This window comes from Fopius arisanus, unplaced genomic scaffold (genome assembly GCF_000806365.1).
Source record: "Fopius arisanus strain USDA-PBARC FA_bdor unplaced genomic scaffold, ASM80636v1 scaffold00019, whole genome shotgun sequence".
In the NCBI taxonomy this organism is placed as follows: domain Eukaryota; kingdom Metazoa; phylum Arthropoda; class Insecta; order Hymenoptera; family Braconidae; genus Fopius; species Fopius arisanus.
The window spans coordinates 1,420,857-1,442,041 of record NW_011887758.1 but is presented as its reverse complement, the minus strand read 5'-3'; the positions used below and the strand labels follow the sequence as shown (position 1 = coordinate 1,442,041).

Sequence of the window (21,185 nt, the reverse complement as noted above, 5' to 3'; positions counted from 1 at the left end):
TTTTTAAATTTCATTGAATACCTCCCCGATTGTCATGCTCTCCTGATACTTTTTAAAAAATTTTGAAATGTCAAATTTTAGTGAATATCATTATTTCTCATCATCTTATCATTTCCCGGAATAAAAACTTCATTGATATATTAATATTTTGAAAATTCAAATGCACTCGCAGCTTTATGTTGCCTAGTTATTTACACATCCCTCCTGTACAAGGGCAACTTGACGCATCGGCCAGCCCACCACCAATAACTTATGCCCGACTTATCTCACTCTCATTCCTCTCACATCCATAATCATCCCCACTCCATCTCCAAAGGATATATCCACATCATCACACGATTCCAGTCAAACCTCCTTCTCCCAGACACGATAATGATCAGCGAAACTCTTGAGGATAACTCGTAAAAATCATTTTAATTATACCTCGAAAATGTCGGAAAATAAAATATGTCCCACATGGAAAGGTGTTTACAGAGCTGTGAATAACTATCACTTGGCATTAATGTAGCAACTAATTAATCTGGAAATTAGTTAAACATGCTGGATACGTTATGTCCTTAATTATCCAATATCGGATTGTTATCTTCAACTTTTGTTTTTGTCCATTTCCAGAAATACCACAAGTGATTCACACACAGGGAATCGCCGGAGAGGATAATGGAGAACACGATGATGATGATGAGCATGGATACGATGGGCGAGCTGGTAAGTAAGTGGACTGAGAATAAAATTCACCAGGAGAATCCTCCGACAAATTGTCAACCATTGCTAAAGCCCATAAAATCGCGTGTTATATTTGCATTTCAATGTGTCACGTTGAAAAATGGGAAATTTCATTAAGATTCGAGAGCTGTGAAGATAATTTACAGATGAAAAAAAAAATCTCGGCGATAGAGGAAGCGAGGGACTGAAAGAATGTACTCTGGTGCTCTCATTATCGTAACCATTATCCAACACAGCTCGAATTAGAAGCAGATAACAAGAGTCACAGGAGAGGCCAGGGAGAGTATTGTGCTTTTAGTTGCGCCCCGGGTGGATTCCACGACACGACTATAAAATCAGTGAGGGATAAGGGAGGAAGATAGGATTTGGAGGTTTTAGATGAGAGAGAGGTGGTGCAGTGACACGGCTTGGGTTGGGGGAGGTTGAAATTCGAGGGCGATATTAATTTAGCAAAGGGGGAGGGAAGGGGAGAGAATTGAGAAAGGGCGAAAGAGAGAAAGGGAGAAAGGCGTCTTGCCGCTCGGTCGCAGCCTCTCAGCCACCCCCTAATGGCTTAATTAAAACCACCCTCGCACAGCTACACGTTTATACCCCTGGTATGGACTCCTTCCTTCCTCTCTTTCCTCCCACACGTTAGCTATGTATATTTACGCCCGGCTGGCCGTTCTCATATTATCCCCAAATATTTTTCCTCTCCTTTCACAACAACTTCAACAATATACATTGGGATTTAAGTGTCGTTTCCCGGCGTTTCATTACTCCCATCGAGCCCATCAAATTTTTTAACAGCATTCTAACAAAAAAAATATATATATAAATGAATAAATAAAGGAAAAAACAAAAGGAAGAAAAGAAAGCAATGCATGCACCGTCACGGATTGCATCTATATGTTAATGCCCTCTGATGTGAAGGCGCGTTACGTCGCGTGTACGTTACACCCACGCGCATAACGTCCAGAGATAGAACCGCACAACATACCCCGTGGAATGTTAAGAGGCAAATAGTTGCTCACTATTCCATAACTTTGAGCTATCGGATATTATCACTCGGTGGCAAAGTCATGTAGCTCTTTCGTTTGTCCATGATATTTCAAATGATCTCGCTCGTTGTTGTTATGACTCCCCCGTTAAAAATACAATGACTATTTGAAAATGTAGAATTTGTTTCAAGCCCGAAGCTCGAAGCCTGAAGCCCGAAGTCCGAAGCCCGAAGCACGAAGCACGAAGCACGAAGCACGAAACCCGCTTGTTTTTTTTCTCCTATATATCCCTAAGCATCCGAAGGGTGTATGCGCTCGGATAAACGCAAGGGTCCTTTCCGTGTCGGAAAACATATAACCGTACTGACAATGTTTGCACACATTGTGCATCGATTGAGTTTCCACGCACGGGAGCTGCGGTTTTAAGCTCATTGGCAGGATACTAGAGTTGTATGTGCCAGTATATAGGAGGAGAGAGAGAGAGAGGGAAAGTGGAATCGTTGAAGGGTGCATATGGGCACCAAATTCAAGAGGGGGTAGAGGAAGGGACTAGGGAAACCTGGAGAAAGCTCATATACAATGATCAAGTGAAGCCAGTAAATCCTGCATGCGTGCGAGCCCACCAGATAATAATAACCCTGGCAATTTCGTGATGCTTGTTGCTTCGCTGAATACAATTCAACACTTGTGTACGTCAATCAGTATTTGTCTGCACCTTTATTATTCAGAAGACTTATTAAGTACGTCAGTGGGGATTATGTGCTCTCCATTTCTTTTCCATCAATCAATCATCTGTGAAAAATCTATTTGATTTATTTCATTATTTCAACATTTTTCTTTCAATGTAATTATATGTAATAATAATAATAATAATAATAATAATGTCAATGCGGATAATGAAATTGTCACAATGCATTAACAAGACGAGTCCCCCTCAATCAAACAACAATCGCAAATAATCTTTTGACGACAGTTGCTTTTCGCTTGCTATAGTAATGCTCAAAGGGATTTCATAGATGTTTGCGTCAATTCAAGATTCTTCATGCTCGCATTGGAGCAAATAATGGGATCAGTTGCCTCCCCTCGCAAATAACAAGAAATATATATATATATAAAGGTGAAAAAAATGTTGATGTGAATACTTGGGTGGTCCTCTAATGCGTACATTTTTTTTTATATTTCATATTTTATATAATGGGGTGTAAAAGAGGATCAAAGCTTATCGGTCGAGACAGCCGAGCTGATGTCCTGTCGATTCATGTTCTCGTCACAATCTTATTGGCGGTTCAGTCTTGCTTGTTCCGTCCGATAAGTACAGAGAGAGGCAAGAGGGGGGCACTCGTTTTCAGGGTGAAAGATTTATATGCCGGTTTACCAGGGACCGAGGCCTTCCTGTATCTCTTATTATTATCCCATTTTTATTCGTTTTCTCTGCTGTACTTCTCTGTACCTTTATTCGGCAAAAATTGTCAATCTATTGGCCTCCGCTAAATGCTAGTAAAAAATAGAGTAGTCCCATGATAAAAAAAAAGGGAATAGTAAAGGGAAATGCAGATTGAAGGAAAAGAGGCGGGTATATTTGGGGTAAAAGGGGAGATAACGATTCTCCCACGACGAGCGTCACTAGTATCAGAGAAGCAATATTATTTCTCTTTTTCTGGCCAACTTCCAATAAACTTTAGCTGATGGTACTCACAGCAGCCTATCGATGCACATTCAGTGTTCTCAACCGCTTCGTTCTCCCATTCGCTCAATCGATGTTTCTTTTTGCACTCCTCTCTAAATGGAAATCGGTACATTTATGCATCCAATATCCAATATTATAACGTACCACAAGGTGTCTCAGAATACACCTTAAATTTTTCCTCTCGATCTCTTACACAGTTATCTAAGAATATCCAAGTCGTATCTTGTAGGCTACGCTTTCCACCCAATGACACGAAAAGCTTATTTTCCAACGAAATATTTTTCCAATTTTCCAGACGACTCGTCTGTATATATTTCTGCCCGCATAGCCATTTCTATATCAAATCAATGGAGATTGAATATAAAGTGAATTTACCAGAAAAAATTGAATGATTGATTTCATGAATGAATTAAAATAAAAAATTGCGCGAATTGAAAATTATTAAGCAACACTCCGACATTGATCTGAATGAATTTCCATAATTATCGTCTGCATGCAATTAATTATCCGTCGACATCTCCCACGTTGAAACGGCTACTACGGGAAATTTGGAATATTGATAATTACAACAGGGTGCGTATCAAATGAACGGTATATATTCGGTGCAATGTTCGTAATATCATTTGTGAATTAAACTCGTTTTTTTCCCCGCCTTTTATGAGCCACCAATGGAGTAATCATATTAATCTCCGATAGATATCGATCTTAATCGGCGAATGCGCATATTCCCCTATACTCATTTGACGTTATATGAATTTCAGCGGTATGCATAATAATAAGTTAGCCTCAAAAACTTTGGTAATCTTGGCGAGAAGCAAGCACCAAGCGGGAATTGAAAAGCGGGCGGTGAGCGCAAGGAGTGGATCAATTAGTCTTGATTCAAATTAGCCGCCAAGGCGGATGGTAATTAACTTTGGTTTAGGTCGGGAGACGTCCGTAGCCCTCCTCCAACCCGACCAGACCCAGTCTCCATTTAATGCTCTGTCCTTGCGTGTTAATAATTTGGATAATTAATAATAATAGTTGAGAGTTGCTTTCTTCCACCATTTTTTATTGTTTCAATTGAATTCCCCATTGAAGAACAACCCCGCGATTACTTATATTTAATGCCGCAGCGGTGTGTATTTATTTTTACTCCAAGCTGCAGTGCTCTTTGGTAAAAAAAAAAAGAAAAACAAGTTAGGGAAATGAGAAATAAAAAGCCGGAGTGTATGTACGAGACAAACGGGCTCTCCGAATCCACATTTACAACCTCTCGCATGTTATATATGTATGTACGTGCATTGGTAACTCCTGCTAATGACCCGACATACCATCGGTTCTCAACTAAAGTGTGAACATGACGAAAAACCAGCATTGAACCTAATGTCGAGTTGGTGCAGCTTGAACCTCAAGAATTAACGAGATCGAAAATCATATCAGGAGTCTCTCGTTAATTAAGACATGAGTTGAGCATTATATATTTACGACTGTGTGACAGAGTTAAAAAACGAAACTACGGAACATGCAAAGATGAAAATAAATGTAAAAAAAAAAAAGCCCCAAAGAGAAGCCAAAAGAAACAATAAATAAAGGGTAGCCGAGAGGTGATTGTATGAACGGTCGGAGAAGCGTGACGAAGAGGCGAGAGTAATCCAAGGTAAACACGCAGAGCCTGACTGAAAATTTTTATCGTTGTCTTTTATGAATGCATCCACCATCTTCTCTCCCACTCACCCACTCACCCTCTCACCCTCTCTTTTTCTCCCTCAACCATTCCTTAGGCCTGTCTTTAACGAATGGGGCCTTTTACACTCGCACACAAGCCGCACAATATATGTCCAACTTATATAACTCCTCACCCCAACTCCCCCCTTTTGTCATTAAAGTCATCGTTAATAATGGGCGAATTTTTATCAATTAGTGATATCAATTTTTTTTCACTCTTCGCAATGAAAAAAGCGAGGGAATACATATCTCTGCAATCGACTATTTTTTTTAACAATGAAAGGAAGACAATCGTGGTATTTGCGAGAGCCTTCATGACAAAACCATTTTTTTTTTCTTCATGTTAGTGAAAGCATATGAAAGCAGAAGAGGGAAGTGCAACGTGTAAACGCGAAAGGGAAGGAGGAAGGTAGTCACGATGTACCAGGGGTGATACGTTATTTTGCTGAGGTACATTGGCTTTCATGACCGGATATAAAAGGAAAAAGTAGTTGAGCGAGGGATGATTTTTCTGAAGGAAAATGCCCTCGTGTCTTCTCCATAGGCAACGCTATTTTATATTTTCAGCGCAAGTGACGGATTACAAGACATCTAAAATTTTTTTCTTGTTTATTTAATTAAATGGAAGTTTTATAACAGGATCACAGAAAATGTGCGGAGTAATCCGATGTTTTTTTTTTCTGTTTTTCGTCTCGTTTAATTACATAGTATCAACAGATTACCGATATTTACAGGGAGTGGATCACCGTTTTTTTCCCCTACATCCGAGGGGAATCGGGGACAAAGAGGAGATAAAGAGCATTTTCCAAGGACATACCAATTATCTTACGCGAATCAGTCGAGCACAAATAAATGAATGAGCTTATCTAGTTGGATTTAATGAGGCGTACTATATCCTCAAGATGGCCCGGAGTTAGTCGATATAAACAGGCAATCTATACCTAATATATTGCTCTTGTGGTCTGTCTCTTTCATCACTCTTCCTTCAAATAATATAATTTAGCGAGTGAAGCAATGTTTAATTAGCGAAGAATTCATCCTACTCCCTATTCCCTGCCCACTCCCCATAGCTTTCGATGGAAGCTATTATTATGCCAGAACATGGAATGTTTAATTAACTTCATTCATTAAATAATGTATTCATTTATTTGTAAACCAGCTGATAAGAGAAAGAGAAAAGCGAGGAGGAAAATTCATAATGCTGTTGAGCGAAAAAAATCTGGATACACAGAAGGAATATTTTTCTTTTCATGAGAGTCAATAATAGAATTTCACCCTATACCGATTGATCTTGAAGGACTTTTCCATATTTTTTATATCCCTCTACGGTCAATTATTTTTCTTCTTTAACAAATGAAAACAATAGCACAACCGAGTAAATACAATAAAATGAGTGAAATGTTGCTTGAAGCTGAAAAAGGTATGATGAACTATGGCATAAACTCTTTTCCATCCGACCTCCCTACTCATCGATTGTATAATCCCGTATAACATAGCCTTTCTATGCCAGTTTTGTTGGTAAACGAGAGGATCAGAGGAAAACTGAATGAACGTCAGAGAGAGATGAAAGCGCGTATCGGAACCCCGAGGCGGTGCTTGTCTGTGGCTAACCAAATTAAACGTAATTTGAATTTCGTTTGAAATTCAATCGATGCCCTACGGCTCAATACGGAAAAAAAGAGAGGCAAAACTCTGGAAAAAAAAAAGAAGAAAATGAAATAAAGAGGTGGGGAGAGGTACTGCAGAGCTATCGAATGAAAATATCCAGCATACCGGTATCAGAATACCCGAAAAAACGACCATCAGTTCTGACTATGGAATTCCCTCGAAAATCTAACGAGGGAAGAGATGAAATAAATGTACATGAAAAAAAAAAACAAAAAAACAGAACTGAACAGAACAAATCCCCTATCGCCCCTTTGTGCAAACTTTCAATGACCAAATGGAAACAAAAGTAAATAAAAATCATGTGAAATAAATTGGAGGGGTATACGATAGTCCCGGACTATCTCGTTACTAGGTTACTGCCACATGTATGATGTAAAAAAAATTTGACAATTGACAAAGCACCGAGAAGATTATAACCGTCTTACCAATGATTTATTCTCCCTTGATAAACATGTGGAAATTATCGAGAAAAGGGAGGGCGTGATTGGCAAAGGGCGAAGACAGTATTAACCCGTTTAATTAACGAGGATAACGAGATATCCTTTGTGTCGATTAACCGAAGAACCCCCGATGGTCAGTAACAATGGGATTTGTGTAGGGAATTTAATGGTACAGTGTGAAGCACATCCGCCAATAATTTCAACACATTATTTTGAAGCAAATGATGGATGTGGAGAAGACGAATGCAGACGAATTTCTTGTGATGCTCTCAAGGCGATCGGACCACGGAGATGAATTACGGTGAGGATAAAGCGATTTCGGGGCAATCTCCTGCGGCACTTCCTGCGGTCGGATGTCGGGTCGGTATGAAAGCTATAGTTAAAACCCTGTGAAAACGATTGGAGAAAGAAAACTCGCGAGAATTCTGCCACAGAATAGACTCTGGGGACCTATTCTCGACACTTGGGAATATAATCCGTGAAAGAATACTTGGTATTCTCTTGAGAAGGCTGATTCGTTAGACACTTCCCCATACGAATGTGATTCGTCGACGGATCGACAAAATTCGTTAATTTTCACTATTGTAAAATTTGATATATAGTGAATGGAGAAAAATTCACTTGCCATTCGGAGAAAAAATCAAACTAAAATAAAAAATCAAATAAACTGAAATAAAATAAACACTGGGTATGTCTATATCTCGGTATTCCCAAAGAAAAACCATCTTCCATCGCTTTGACTGAAATACTGAGATACACCGTTGTAGTAATCCAACTTTAATGGACTGTACACAGAAGGTGTAATAAAACGACGATTTTCTCATTCGCATTAAATGCAGTGGAACGAATGAAAAAATTCTTTGGACAGTGAAAAACGGCAGTGAAAATGACTTAACCGGCTTGAAAATTTCAAGACCAGTATTATTACTTTGAGGGAATAAAGCCATCACACATTTTCCTCTTTAGGCGAAAACAAAACGTAAAAATTGAAATAAAAAGGACCCCAGTACATTTGCGTGGTCCTTGGGAGAAGCTCTTGAGCCTCCTCAACGTCGAGGTAACCGTCAAGGGGTAGTCTCCGCTCTTTTCATCGTTCCATACTCCATTCTCCCTCATTTTTTCGAGTCCTCCCTCCAGTGTGCACCTTTTACCAAGGAAAATATTGAAATTCGTGGCGAGAAGTCGAGGCGCCCAATTCGAGGGAATACGAGAGAAAAAAAAAATGAAGAAGAAAAAAGAGAAAGAAGCGCAACACCCTGTACACACTTTGTCCGTGAATATACGTCATTTGTCCATTTAATAATGGTTATTCTGATAGAATTAGTACATAAGCATTAATTACAAGATGCACTGGTAATGTGTCTGTTGGAATAGGCAGTGTACGAACCCGCGACACGACATAATTCACGGAAGAGCAATGCGTTATCCGTCTCACAGCTCAACGGATGGGTTCTCTTGCTCCTCACCTATGCACCATGTACATATATAAACACCGGGTGTTTGATACATCCGTGAATTGACAATCCCACATATCAATCCCCTCAGATTGAGCTCATCACTTAAACATGACCTACTTCATCATTAAATTTTCAAATGAATATTTTTCTATTTGCAGAGCAATGTGGAAAATGTCGTGCCAGCACCAGACGAATGAATCTCAACAAGTATTGCAAACGAGACTATGGTGAGTAAATAATAATTTTATATCCATTATATGCCAGGCGGGGATGAAATAATGGGCTTTTTGAAGGGTTGAAAAAAAGCGAGCCCGACGTGGCGCTTCAATAATTGAACATGGAGGCTTTTGAGTCTTTCGGCGAGAGCGACCACGGGTTTACGCTCAATCCCGGGACATGCCAATAAATCTTCAACAGGTCTGACCCTCCACTCCTCCACTATTTTTTTTTTTAACCCTCTCAACTTCCACTTTCCACAATATTTTCATAACAACGTCCATCTACTCTTACACATGTTAAAATTACGCTCCATAAACGCTCCATTTACCATCGCACGTCTCATTTTTCCCGAAAAAACGCACATGCCAGATATATTACTTTATTTAATGTACCTTTTTCATTCCTTCACGCGCCAATCTAATAGAGAGCAAGTGCGAATCCATGTCGCATGAGAATGGGTTCGATGGGGCGTTAAATTAACGGAGGAATCTCTTAAATGGCGCTATAAAATTCATCTCGCTCGAATGTTTAACTTGTGAATATATCACTATATACTTGATGAAGACTCGCTGGGAGTGAAAAGTTTCTAGAGAAAGTGGCCCTTAGCGAACTTTTATTAATCAACAAATAATCTCCATGATTTGCAGCAATTCTTGGACGAGTAACAGGTAGACAGAAGTCCAATGAAGTTTCCAACTCGGCTGGAAATTCATTTGCCAAATTTACCCTTAATGTCGATCTCATTTACAAACGAGGAGATGATTCGATGATAAAACGCGGTCCAATGGCTCTGTACGTGCACACGTCCGATCTTGCCTGCAGATGCCCCAAGATCAAACCAAACAAGTGAGTTTATACAATAGCCTTATCTTAAATAAAAACAGCTTCTTCTCATAATCCCAATTGAATGATTCAACTAGTTAGTGACCCTTTTAATTTTTTAAATTTCATCCAGTGTTAAATATAATAAAGAGAGGGTGACATTATAGGGGCGTCAGATGGACGAATTGGACCGAAAGTCACCAATTATTCAAAAAATGAGTTGTAATGAAATAATGTTTTCCCCCTTATTTCAGATCATATCTATTTTTGGGTCAGGAGAATGACGGTAGTGGATTGAATGGACTTGCAGTAACGCCAAAATCAATTGTTATTGAGTGGCGAGACGAGTGGCATCGGAGAATGCGTCGCTTTCAGCGTAGAGCACGATCTTGCCACTGAAGGATCAAACGCCGAGGGTTAATGTCACAATAGAGTCCGCAACAACAAAAAAAAAATGTGAGGGATAAAAAACGAAAAAATACACTATATACACTATCCATTTTCTCCCGATTTAACTCGAGACAGGATCGATAATAAGCGAGCTCTAAGTACACTTGTCAAGTACTTGACATACCCACTCAGCGGTGCTTTAACCTCCCATTTAATCCCCCTATTTGTTAAACCCCGAGCAATTCCAATTTTTTTATTTCTTCCAAAATTACAAAATAATCCGTTGAGTATTTTCGCTCGTGCCCCATCCCGGAGCGCGTGAATATTCCGATAGAAGAGAGATTCGATGCAGAAACAACTGGTGTCCGTGTAATTCGAGTAAACAAAAATGTTTTGATCTCGCAAAAAATTTAGTTAGTAGCACAAATATCTATCTGATGTTTTCCGATCAAAGGATTTTTATATTCACTATATAAATATTATTGAACGAATGTTTGTGCATTTACTGATGGGTAACGTTTACACTTCAAATTTTGATTTACTCGTACCAGCACCCGTTTAGGTATTCCATCGTATAATTCATGCGCTCTCTTTTATGCTAAACTAAAAGGGGCTAAAGGAAAAAAATAAAAAATAAAGAACACCTACACCGTTGAATTACATAATATTCCTTAAAAATCTTTAGGAGCATTTGTGCTCGCCGAAGCGTCAGTTGCATAATAGTGAAGACTTTTAAACTATTGATACAATTTTTTAATGATTTTTTAAATAATTTTTTTATGTATTTATTTATTTTTGTCGTTTTAGCGATTTAACTTAGATAATCGTGTAATGAAGTTCTTGTACATTTTTTATAAAAAGAGGGAATACAAAGAAGAATCATGGCTTTTTCAGACTGTATATCGATATTAAATATAGGTAGATGAAGAAGCAATTACTCGCAAAGAGAAATGGAATAATAAATTTTCATGGCTTGAGAAGAAATATCAGTCATTTGACAGTGACTCCGATAAAAAATTGAGAGAAGGCAAGTGTTTTTCCCGTACTGGTATAATATTTCTTAGAAAAGAACGAAAGTTAGATGAATCCTAGAAAAAACATTTTGCCATGAGCGAAGGAACTTCCTGTAATAGAAAAAAAAAATCAAACACGTCACAGGGAAGACTTTAAATTCCTCTACACCCAACTAGCCGACTAATGGTCCTGTAAACACCTCATCAGAATTAACAAATTATCCGGAATGTTATCTCCAACCTTTTATATTTATTAAGATATTATTAAGGCGGTATTGTACAGTATTTAGAGGCTGATGACACTGTGGTGAGTGGACGCATTGAAAATCAGTGGCCAATTTTTTTTGTCGATCAATATTAATTGCTTACTTGAAAATTTCAGAGGAAGCAGTTTACAAACCATTTTTACTTTTCAAAAGCAAGTTCCTAGTCGTGCCAATAATTTAGTGATTAAAGTTTAAAGGACTGGTGACATTTTCAAAAGTATAATTGAGCATATCACGTGAATTATATTCCCATGTTTTATTCAGATAACTTCCTCAACGCGATCATCACAGAGTGCGTATATCCAATAAATGCTTTTGGGGCATGAGTAATGTATACTCACAGTAAAAACGTTTTATAATGACGATTAACGAATTGATCACGTATTAAATTAAGGTGACGACTGAGGATGCAGAATAATCCCAATTGCTTCGAAAAATTCTTGTCGCCACGAGCCTATAAACCATGTATGTATAAACTCGGAATTAAGGTAGCTGGATTATTAAGAATCGGAAAAATATATATTATATATTATATTATTCATTATATCCATGACAAGGTAGTGGCACCACGAATTTTCATTTTAAAAATACTTGAGTAATATCATTGATAAAAATTGCCAAATTAATCGATTAAAGTTTTTCATGAATATCTTTGCTTGGCATTTTAATATATATTTAATACTGATCGCTCCAAAAAAAAAAAAAACGTAGTTATATCCGCTGAGAGTACTAAAACCACAAGATGAAATAATAAATATGATATTTATACTTCCCAATTTAGCTGTAACGATATTATAGTTTCCAATTGCCATTATAGTGGATTTTAACGACTCATCAATTGAAACACGTGATTAAATTATTGAGTGTCAACGTGTATTGTGGTGTAATAAATGTGATTAGAAGCGAGAATAAAATAAATCAGTGAAATATGCATTTCGGGATTATTTGGGGTTTGCAATAATGAATCCTCACCATCAATTTTTGTACAAGTTTAAATGTTTATTTCATTTTGTTATAAACCATAGCTACATTACCAAACCATCGGATAACAATGATTGCACCTGAGAGCCAGAAGACCTTTTTGTAGCTAAAAATTTCAGTGTTCAAGTGAAATAATAAGGTAAGACAATTTTTTTTTTTAATAATTTTAAACGTCATTGACTTTTGTACGATTAGCAAAGAATAGAAAAATTACTATGTTTTCTCTCCATTCTCTCAGTTCAGCGTGAGATTCTCATAAAAATCGCTGAATATTCTTATCGATTAATAGTTGCATATTCGTGATGCACGAAAATGTATTCAGCAATGAATTTTGCATATGTTATTCATTAAGAGTTGGTAAATCCTTTATAACATACTATACTTGATTGAAAAATAGGAAAAACTGCTGACATTACTTGCGTGTGTTGAACTAATAGGACGGTAAAGCATTTTATTCTCCTGCGATACATAATCCGTGGATTGTTAATGAAATTCATTGCTTTAGGTTGATTTATTCCGGAAAAATGATGAATGCTGTACGATAGGCCTTCAAGCGCTCAGGGGCGCTTGCAATACATGTTTATATGAATGTCCAAATGTCAATACGTCGACCTTTGAGTTTTCAGTGACAAAAGTGTAATCAAGTGAAACTAAAAAAAGGGGTTTTAATTTTTTTTTTGTGGAAATGTGACAATTTTTTTTTTCGTTCGTTCCACACGTTAAAAAAGACATAAAAATGTCAATATAAATACAAACTGAAAGGGTTTATATAAGCCACCGGCCATTATCACCTTTCCATAAAATATATTTCCTTTGTGATTCTCATCTTTACATTGCACTGTCGACTGAGACTACGATTCAAAGTATTGAAGATAATATAAAAAAATTCAAATTCATGCCAAAACTTTCATGTCTTTATGTCGAAAAGACAGAAAATTTTTTCTTGTTTGTATTTGCACTTATGTACGCAGTTCAACGTGTAGCTTCTGAGATTATCGGAAACCAACACGTTAATCCAAAAAGGATACATTTATTTTAAGAAACAATTGCCAAATAATTAATTGATAAAATAAGAATTAATCAGTTATAAATCACGTGTGAGGTCAAAAATTCATAATGTGAATTTCAGATTTTCACGATTTAATACCTCATTTCGAGACGTTTTCTCTTCCTTTCTGCTATTCGTCTTCCTCCATTGTTACTTTTCACGGTAAATAAATTATTAATAATTAATTAAATAGTATTGAAAATTATCAATAATTCTAGTAATAAAATAGTTCGGATGATATGAACTGATTATTATTTCGGCCGAATCGATGAACTTCATCCGCTAGTTCAATTCACAATCGTGGGTTTGACATGATTAGATGAATTGAATAGTTACGTGCGATAAATTGTTTTTGATTCAATGAATTCAATCAGTCAGAGTTGATCAACTGGCCTATTCCTAGTCTCAGGATGTTTCACAAAGCCGGGAATATCTCGATGCGGATGGATCCAATGCATTAACATTTTCTGAATAATTTTCGTTGAAAGCGGAGGCTGGAATGTTTATTTACCGTAAATTAACAGTTCCAGGCATCGAAGCTATTTTTTTTTCTCTGTCTTTGAATATAAAAAAATCCAGGCGCCCACAAAACTTTTCCAATTCTCCTGCTGGCAATCTCACTAAACATTAATGAAATATTTTTCTCATAGCCATTTTATTCCTTCGACTGACGCTCACTGCAATTTACTGCGCACGAAATGGAATCTTTAGAGCCTGCAACATAAGAAATTCCGCACTTCTACCAAAATGTATTTTCATTTACATAATATCAACTTTATTACTTCAAAACACTCGTGCCTCCAAATCAATTGTACCTTACACTTTTTGCAATAATTTAGCACGAAGCAAACTTTTCTGCTGGAGCTAAAATACTCAAATTCATCTTCATCTCATCTCCCCCCCTCTCCTCTTCAAGGTACAATAAATTGATTGATCTGATGGCATCCAATTCGAACAGTAAAACACTTGAAAAAAAAATACCATCTACTGAACACGTCAATATTCCCACTGAACGACACGAAAAAGCATTCAATTATTTTTACTATTTAAATTCCAAAAAAAAAAATTCTAACACTGAACACTCGGAACAAATCCATTCAAGCAGAACGAACACGTATAAAAACATGAGTATCGCGCATTAGCAAATATAATTAGTTAAGACACATAAAGGTGATATCCACTAGTAGTGCACTACGAGGAAAAAGTAGGGATGTTCTTAAGAATTTTATAAAATAAAATCAAACGAGTAAACGGGAGATTACATACTTCTCTAATGCTACGGTGTACGCACCTGATAAGTTCGAACTTTTATTGCGATTTCCATGAATTGGGTGACCCCCAGTCATTGAGTGGACTTGCTGTTCCTTCTCTGGGATTCCTCCTTATCACCCTAAAGCCCCCGGGCCGCGGTATACTCATAATCAAAGCGAACAAAAAGAAAGAAAAAAAAATACGACAACGCACAAATACAGAAAGTGTGAAATTATGATTTTTAAAAAATGTTTGTGGATTTTCTCAGATAGAGCGAGTTGTGTACCATTATTACCATTGTGTTAATTTCATGAGTCATTTATGCTTTCTTTTCTTTTATTGTAAAATAATTTATTTTTCATGTATAATATTTTTCCATTAAAGTATCAAGGCACTACGTAATCTCAAGTGTATTATTTTTGGAAGTCACTTTGACGATAAAAAAAAAAGGAAATTTCAGCAATTGTATTCCACTTCAATTTAGGGAGCTAATAATTCTAAAATAACATGGTGAACCCCGTGGATATAATGGAAGTGATCTTTAATGCTAAAATGCAATCACAATGATAAATAAAATTTCCCCTGAATAATGAAGTGGAACCAATATCAGATTATTCGAACAACTTTTAGAGCGATCGCAGAGCAAAGAAACATGTACATCTGCCTGCGTAAATTGCAATTTTTCCGGTAACAATTTTTTTAGGCTGTTTATCAAATTCGAAGGAAGAATTCGTGAATCGTAGTGCTTAGCCAAATATGCGGATTTCTTCCCAACACTACTCGAAAAAAAAAAAAAAAAATTAGAATCTAATATTCACATTCTTCTCCTTTCTAACATTAACAACGCCCATCTGAATGATTCTCTCTTAAATGCTTGGCTAATAAGCACCTGCTTGGAGAATATTCATTCGCAAGGCAATTAGAGTCTGCAAAAGTCAGATCAATTTGGATAGCACCATTGTCCCTCCAACTTATTAATGAAAAATTTGACCAAATCACCAGCTTCGTCGAGAAAATTGCCTATTTTTGTCAGTCCAAAGCATAGAAAATTGTATAAAATACTTTCATAAAGTTATGATTAATAATAACGAGATTAAAAAATAACTTGAATAAAACCTAACGATCCTACGTTGACGAGTGAATACCGAGTACGTGGAAGAATTTATTTTTCAAACCGGGTTTGTTGGGACTAGCTTCATTGTGGCTGGATTGTCCATCATGTAGTGTCCTCTGTACCAACGGAATGGATCCCTGCATTAATATTTTACATTTTGGTTCAATTGTGTGTTGCGCATTTTTTTTCGTCGTGGAGAAAAACCCGGGCCAGGGGGAGGAAGCAAATCGTACAAAAAAAATCATAGAAACAAAAACAATAAAGAAACAAGAAGAGAAAATAGGATAGTAGACGACTAATAAATATGGTGTACTACTAAATGCATGCGGTGCTACTAATCTCTTCTTCTTAAATTATATTCTGGTAATCAATAGGTTCCATTTTTTTTTTCATTCATTACCCTTTCGTAATTGTGAAAAGAAGGTACGACAGAAATATTGATTTGTTAAATAAGGGAACTCACCTCGTCATGCTGCTCGTGCTCACTATTTGCCAGACTTGATCGTGAACCACGCCTGGTTGTGCCTTTCTCATCACCAAGGATTTGTGCGACTTTTGCCTGTTTTACAAGATCCAGTGCCTAAAAAAAATCAATTAAATTTTTTTTATTCAATTTCCTCTATTTATTACTAAATATTCAAGTGATAAGAATGAATGCTTTTGTTACTGTAAGCTGCTACTCACCTGGAAGTGCTGCGTGCAAGGAATAAATTTTTGCAAATGTTGAAAAGGTTTTCTTTTTTAATTAATATATGTGAATATTAATTGAATTGCTAAGAAGCATATGGATGAGTTATGATAATATTTGAGGTGCTTATTTCCACTTACCTCTGTTCGTGATCTCAACGCACAGTCTTCAAGTGTTTCAGCAGCCTCGTACTTGCCCTGTCTTCTGTAAAGGGCCCCGAGATTCTTCAGGGTGGTGGTAACGGTTGGAGAATCGACTTTAGCAGCTTTGTGCCATCCCCCGTATTCCCCATAAGGAGCATTCTCTTTGTTTCTGTGCTTGTTTGCTTCCCGTTCTTCAGCAACCTGTCAATTTAATAAAGGACATATAAAAAATCCAAGCAATTATCTTTATTACACGTTTGAATTTAAAAATTATGAATCCACACCTGCCAGATGGGTTTGTTGTCTCCGTCGATAGCCCCGAACTCTCTTTCATGTGCCCTTGTGAGAACCTGTTTATAAAGAACTTCAGCATCCTTATATTTTCCCTGTTTGAGATAACACGAGGCGAGATTATTTTTGGTCTTGGCGACATTTGGATCGTCGGGTCCGAGCTTAGCTTCATAAATTTCCAAAGCCCTCTGATAATATTTCTGCACCTCTTCATATTTTCCCTGATTCTGGCACAACAATGCCAAATTATTCAATTGCTTAGCAACATCAGGATGATCCTTGCCGAGCACCTTCTCTCGGATTTCAAGAGCTCTTTTACAAAGAGGCTCAGCTTCCTTATACTTTCCTCGTTTCCCATAAAGCACAGCGAGATTGTTCAACGTTGCCGCAACCGCTGGGTGATTCTCCCCAAGTGTTTTTTCACGAATAGCGAGAGCATCGTTCAACAGATTGGCAGCTTCTTTGTATTTATTTTGGTCACGATAAACGAGTGCTAAAATGTTGAGCATGGTGGCAACATCCGGATGATCATGACCCGACGTCTTCTCGAGATCTTCGAGTGCTTGTTTGCAAAGAGGAACAGCTACCTCATAACGTCCTTGACTTGCATACTGAATAACGAGATTGTGAAGAGTTCTCAAACGAGCGGGAATCTCGTAACCTGCGTTGACCTGCTGTGCGAATTGAGAGGGTGGCGTTGGAGACATTGCTGTAAATTTTTTCAAGACATCAGTAATGAAAGTTCACCAAATAGTAAATGTATAACAGATATAAGATGTAGAAGAGCGGAATGTCAACATACACTTACTATTTCGATCGTCGGCCTCGTCATCGGGGAAGAGGTCAACAACAGGATCATCTTTCGGCCTATCTTTAGCATTCTCATCATCAGCTGGAGGATCCGGATCGTACTGACGCATTTCATTCATAAAGTCTAGGTGTTGCTTGTCCTCCTCCAATTGGGCCACCTAATAAAAATAAATTTTACAATAAGTATCCAAGACAAGCCATAGAGGGACATAGATTAATGAAATTGTCAAAATTACAGCTTGTTCACTAGCTTGGAGCTTCTGCTGTGTTCCAGCGAGTTCATCCCTCAACCAGGCATTCTCCTGACAGAGCCTCCTGACCTGTGTCCTGAGCTTTTGCTTCTCAGCCTCAACCATCTGCAGCTGATTAGCGAGCGCCATCATGACGTGTGCTTCACCAAGCCCCAGCTCGATCATCTCAATGTTTTTACACAGTAAACTAACTTTGTCCCTAGCTTCTGGAGCTTCCTGGGACTGCAGGCCCTGGAGAAGCCCTGTGTGCTCTACACGAAGTGCTTCAAGACCCTGGGCCACTGTGCGAGCCCCGGCCACAATCTCCTCCTGCGTCATGGCCGTCATTCTACCAATGTGTTCGATTTTCTTGCTAGAAATTAATAATCACATACTTATCACCGAGAAACTACGGTAAAGCTCCAATAAACTTAAAAACTGTCTTCTACTATCATTTCGTGTATATACAAGACTGCGCAGTTGTAATGTCCGTCATCGTTCAATGCCTCTCAGCTCTGGTCGACCTTCCCCAACCGGAAGGAAAAAAAATCCTCTACACGCTCAACTGAAACTTGAATAATCCAAAACAAAAAGGTTCAAAGGTCCTCTCAAGGTACCGTCCGCTCCATCACAATCGTAGAATCACAAAAATCATATTAATTGAATTAATTTATCAGAGACTTTGAACTTACCCCATCTCAAGGGCTGCGCGGAGCTTACACTAATATAAAATGTATCAATAGTCCGGCGATTGCGCAGGAGAAAAATTTCCTCGTTATGTCTATGCGGCACTCTCACGATGGCTATACTACTAAAACCGACAATTTCAAAACCGATCTTTCATTCCTCCTTGAGATTTTTACCAACCGGCAAAAATAAGATAATGAGGTATCCCCTTCATTTTCAAGGACAACACTTATAATGAATTACATTGGACCTGGCAGTCCTTGATATGACAACTTTGTTTCAATTCCAAGGCCACGACCTCTGACACCATTGAACAATTTTTGACAAGTAGAATAGCATTCCGATATTATTTCTGTGCTCCACAATTCCCCTAGAATCATTTATATGATTCAGCGCTCCATCAACGCATGTCAATAATTCTGGAGTAATTGAAACTGGAGTAAAACACGTTTTGTTTATTTGCATTTTTTTTTTCAATCGTCAGAGACTTGTCTGAATGTTGGAAATAAAAATTGCGTCAATATCGCAGAATAGCGCGCGAAGGAATAGTAATAGCGATATTTTGTAAATTGGATTATTTAAAAAAAAAATAATCGTTCAACTTACATCCTGTAAGCGTTAATTGTCTTTGACATATCAGTTTTACCCATCGGTAAAGTCAGGATCTACCAATCCCATACAGAACACATGAAAAAGCCCAAAGATATCGATCCAATTTCATGCACGTCCAAGCACTCCACGTTATCCACAGACAGTCCTCTATTTCATCACTCACTCTTCCTCTTATCCCTAAATATCACAAACCCCTCGATTCAGCCGTAAAAAAAATTCAACGAGTGAAGTAACAATTTCGTAGAAAAATATATCACTCTATAACTGAATTTTTATATTTAATCTACAAAGGGGTTAAAGTTGCGGCGATGGTGGGGTTTTATTCTTCACTGAATCGAGTTGCGCTTGAGCTTGGAGTCACCCCCTTGTATAGAGGAGCTAGAGCTAGAGGATAAAAAGAGCTTACGCATGCGCTTTTAAGGGTGTTATCCCCTGCGATAATTTCAGTGCATCCAATTGCACTTCATGAAAGATAGAAATAAATTGAGAGAACATTTTTCTACACTACATACTTTTTATATTCAATCGCAAGTCCCTTTCTTATTCTCATTATCACTCTAATCGAATTTCTCAACTCAATTATTCAAATATAAATGAATAAATTCAGTAAGAGCTGGTGCTCTGATCGAATCCAATAAATTTCAAGATAGTTTCTGAAGGAGAAAGATGTATCATTGATTAGAAAGTTCGAGAAAGGCAATATGTTTCTTGAAATTTTAATTGAACGGGTGAAAAATAATCCATGAATCGAACAGACCGTACAAACTAAACATGATTGAGGGATTCTCCGCGTTTATACCGTACTGTCTACAATCTCCTGATCGAAAACGATGAATCATACTTATGACGACACGTTGCATCAGGACTAATTCAAGCGAAGCTATAGAATGCTATTGAATCAGGATCACTGAGATTTTCAAGTAAATTCCGAGTCCATTCGACTTGACTATCACTCTTTCTCTTTAATTTCTCATGTCTCGAGTGAAATTACACTCATAAAATTCCGCGACTGTTGTGGGTATCAAAAGTACGATAATTACAACAGTTTATCATTCCAGACAGCCACTACAATACGTGAGTGAATTTACTTTAATTCCAAAAGTCAACATTTCTTAATTTTTTTTAACCACCAGCACTAAGATGGTCATGGCCGATGATTTTTTCGTCATGGTGTACTCGCGATACTCCAGGGAAGTAGATTAAAAGAATTAACTTCCGGTTACACCTGTCCACCGAAAAGGTGTGGTGAATAACAGATGTAGAAAAAACTGCTCTCCTAATCCCCCAAAATCGAATCACTTCTCAGGGAAAATTTGTGAATCACAATTCCCAGAGAAATAAAAATAAAAAAAATCACTCACTTTTGGAAACTGTCCAAGCAGGAATTCTCTAGTATTCAGCGTACCATTCCACTGCTGAAAATTAAAACAAAGGGCTTTCAGAATTTTCTCACTTTCCATTCTCTATTGACCGAACGAAATTTCCACGAGTTTCGGTGGGAGTACAAATTCGCCACGAGTGGCTGCAGAATTTATTCGTGAAATAACAATGGTCCATGGAATAAATGATAATTAGGTATTGTTATTAACGGGAAAAATAATTCCAGAATCAAGGGGATAGACTATGATGAGGGAGTTTTTTGCAAAAGAGCATTTGTCGACATGAATATTAGACGAGTGACAGAGAGTAAGATGGCGAGGCTATGAAGGCGAATGATAATATGAATTCGAACGATCTATTTTCAGATAATATTTCACGTTTCCAGAGTTTATTATTATTTACCTGGAGGCGTTGCACCCTGAAATGCAATTGGAGGATGCACACGCGATTAAAAATGCGAGTAACGTGAAAATAACTGATAATTTCGAGATGGAGGATGACGGTGAACCGATCGTACAAACACAACTGAGAACACTTGGGAGACACTAGCGCCAAGTGTGGTTGAACAATAAAACAAT

General features: G+C 37.6%; 2 protein-coding genes across 8 annotated transcripts in view; one reads left to right on the top strand and one right to left on the bottom strand.

The window, feature by feature from the left end:
* LOC105264198 (netrin-A) overlaps positions 1-12,013 on the top strand; it is a 41,375-nt gene extending 29,362 nt beyond the window's left edge. Inside the window, exons 4-7 of the mRNA XM_011300913.1 lie at positions 613-705; positions 8,821-8,889; positions 9,529-9,727; positions 9,958-12,013. Of these exons, the coding sequence (XP_011299215.1) occupies positions 613-705; positions 8,821-8,889; positions 9,529-9,727; positions 9,958-10,102 (506 nt within the window). The 3' untranslated portion in view covers positions 10,103-12,013. The remainder of the gene's footprint in view (positions 1-612; positions 706-8,820; positions 8,890-9,528; positions 9,728-9,957) is intronic.
* A 618-nt stretch (positions 12,014-12,631) lies between these two features.
* On the bottom strand, positions 12,632-21,146 carry Klc (kinesin light chain). 7 transcript variants are annotated; one of them, XM_011300911.1, is made up of 10 exons: positions 21,010-21,146; positions 20,589-20,642; positions 17,935-18,301; positions 17,691-17,856; positions 16,882-17,597; positions 16,595-16,798; positions 16,451-16,459; positions 16,230-16,346; positions 14,693-15,903; positions 12,632-14,115 (listed from the first exon to the last, which is right to left on the bottom strand). In XM_011300911.1, the coding sequence occupies exons 3-9, from the start codon at positions 18,274-18,276 to the stop codon at positions 15,778-15,780; spliced, it is 1,680 nt and encodes a 559-aa protein (XP_011299213.1). In that variant the 5' UTR covers positions 18,277-18,301; positions 20,589-20,642; positions 21,010-21,146; the 3' UTR covers positions 12,632-14,115; positions 14,693-15,777. The 7 variants fall into 7 exon arrangements, with proteins under 7 accessions (XP_011299213.1, XP_011299207.1, XP_011299212.1 ...); XM_011300905.1 differs by lacking the exons at positions 20,589-20,642; positions 21,010-21,146 and adding an exon at positions 19,222-19,569; XM_011300910.1 differs by lacking the exons at positions 20,589-20,642; positions 21,010-21,146 and adding an exon at positions 19,222-19,569 and having other exon boundaries at positions 14,693-15,882.
* Positions 21,147-21,185: the final 39 nt, after the last annotated feature.

What these genes read in the sequence shown, in the direction of transcription:
- Klc (XM_011300905.1), bottom strand. Translation starts at nt 19,265, where the DNA reads ATGGGTAAAACTGATATGTCAAAGACAATTAACGCTTACAGGAT. An exon ending in ACAATTAACGCTTACAGGAT is followed by an intron (nt 18,302 to 19,221) that starts GTAAGTTGAACG and finishes ATTAATTTCTAG; the next exon opens with CAAGAAAATCGAACACATTG. An exon ending in AGCACGAGCAGCATGACGAG is followed by an intron (nt 15,904 to 16,229) that starts GTGAGTTCCCTT and finishes ATATTAATGCAG; the next exon opens with GGATCCATTCCGTTGGTACA.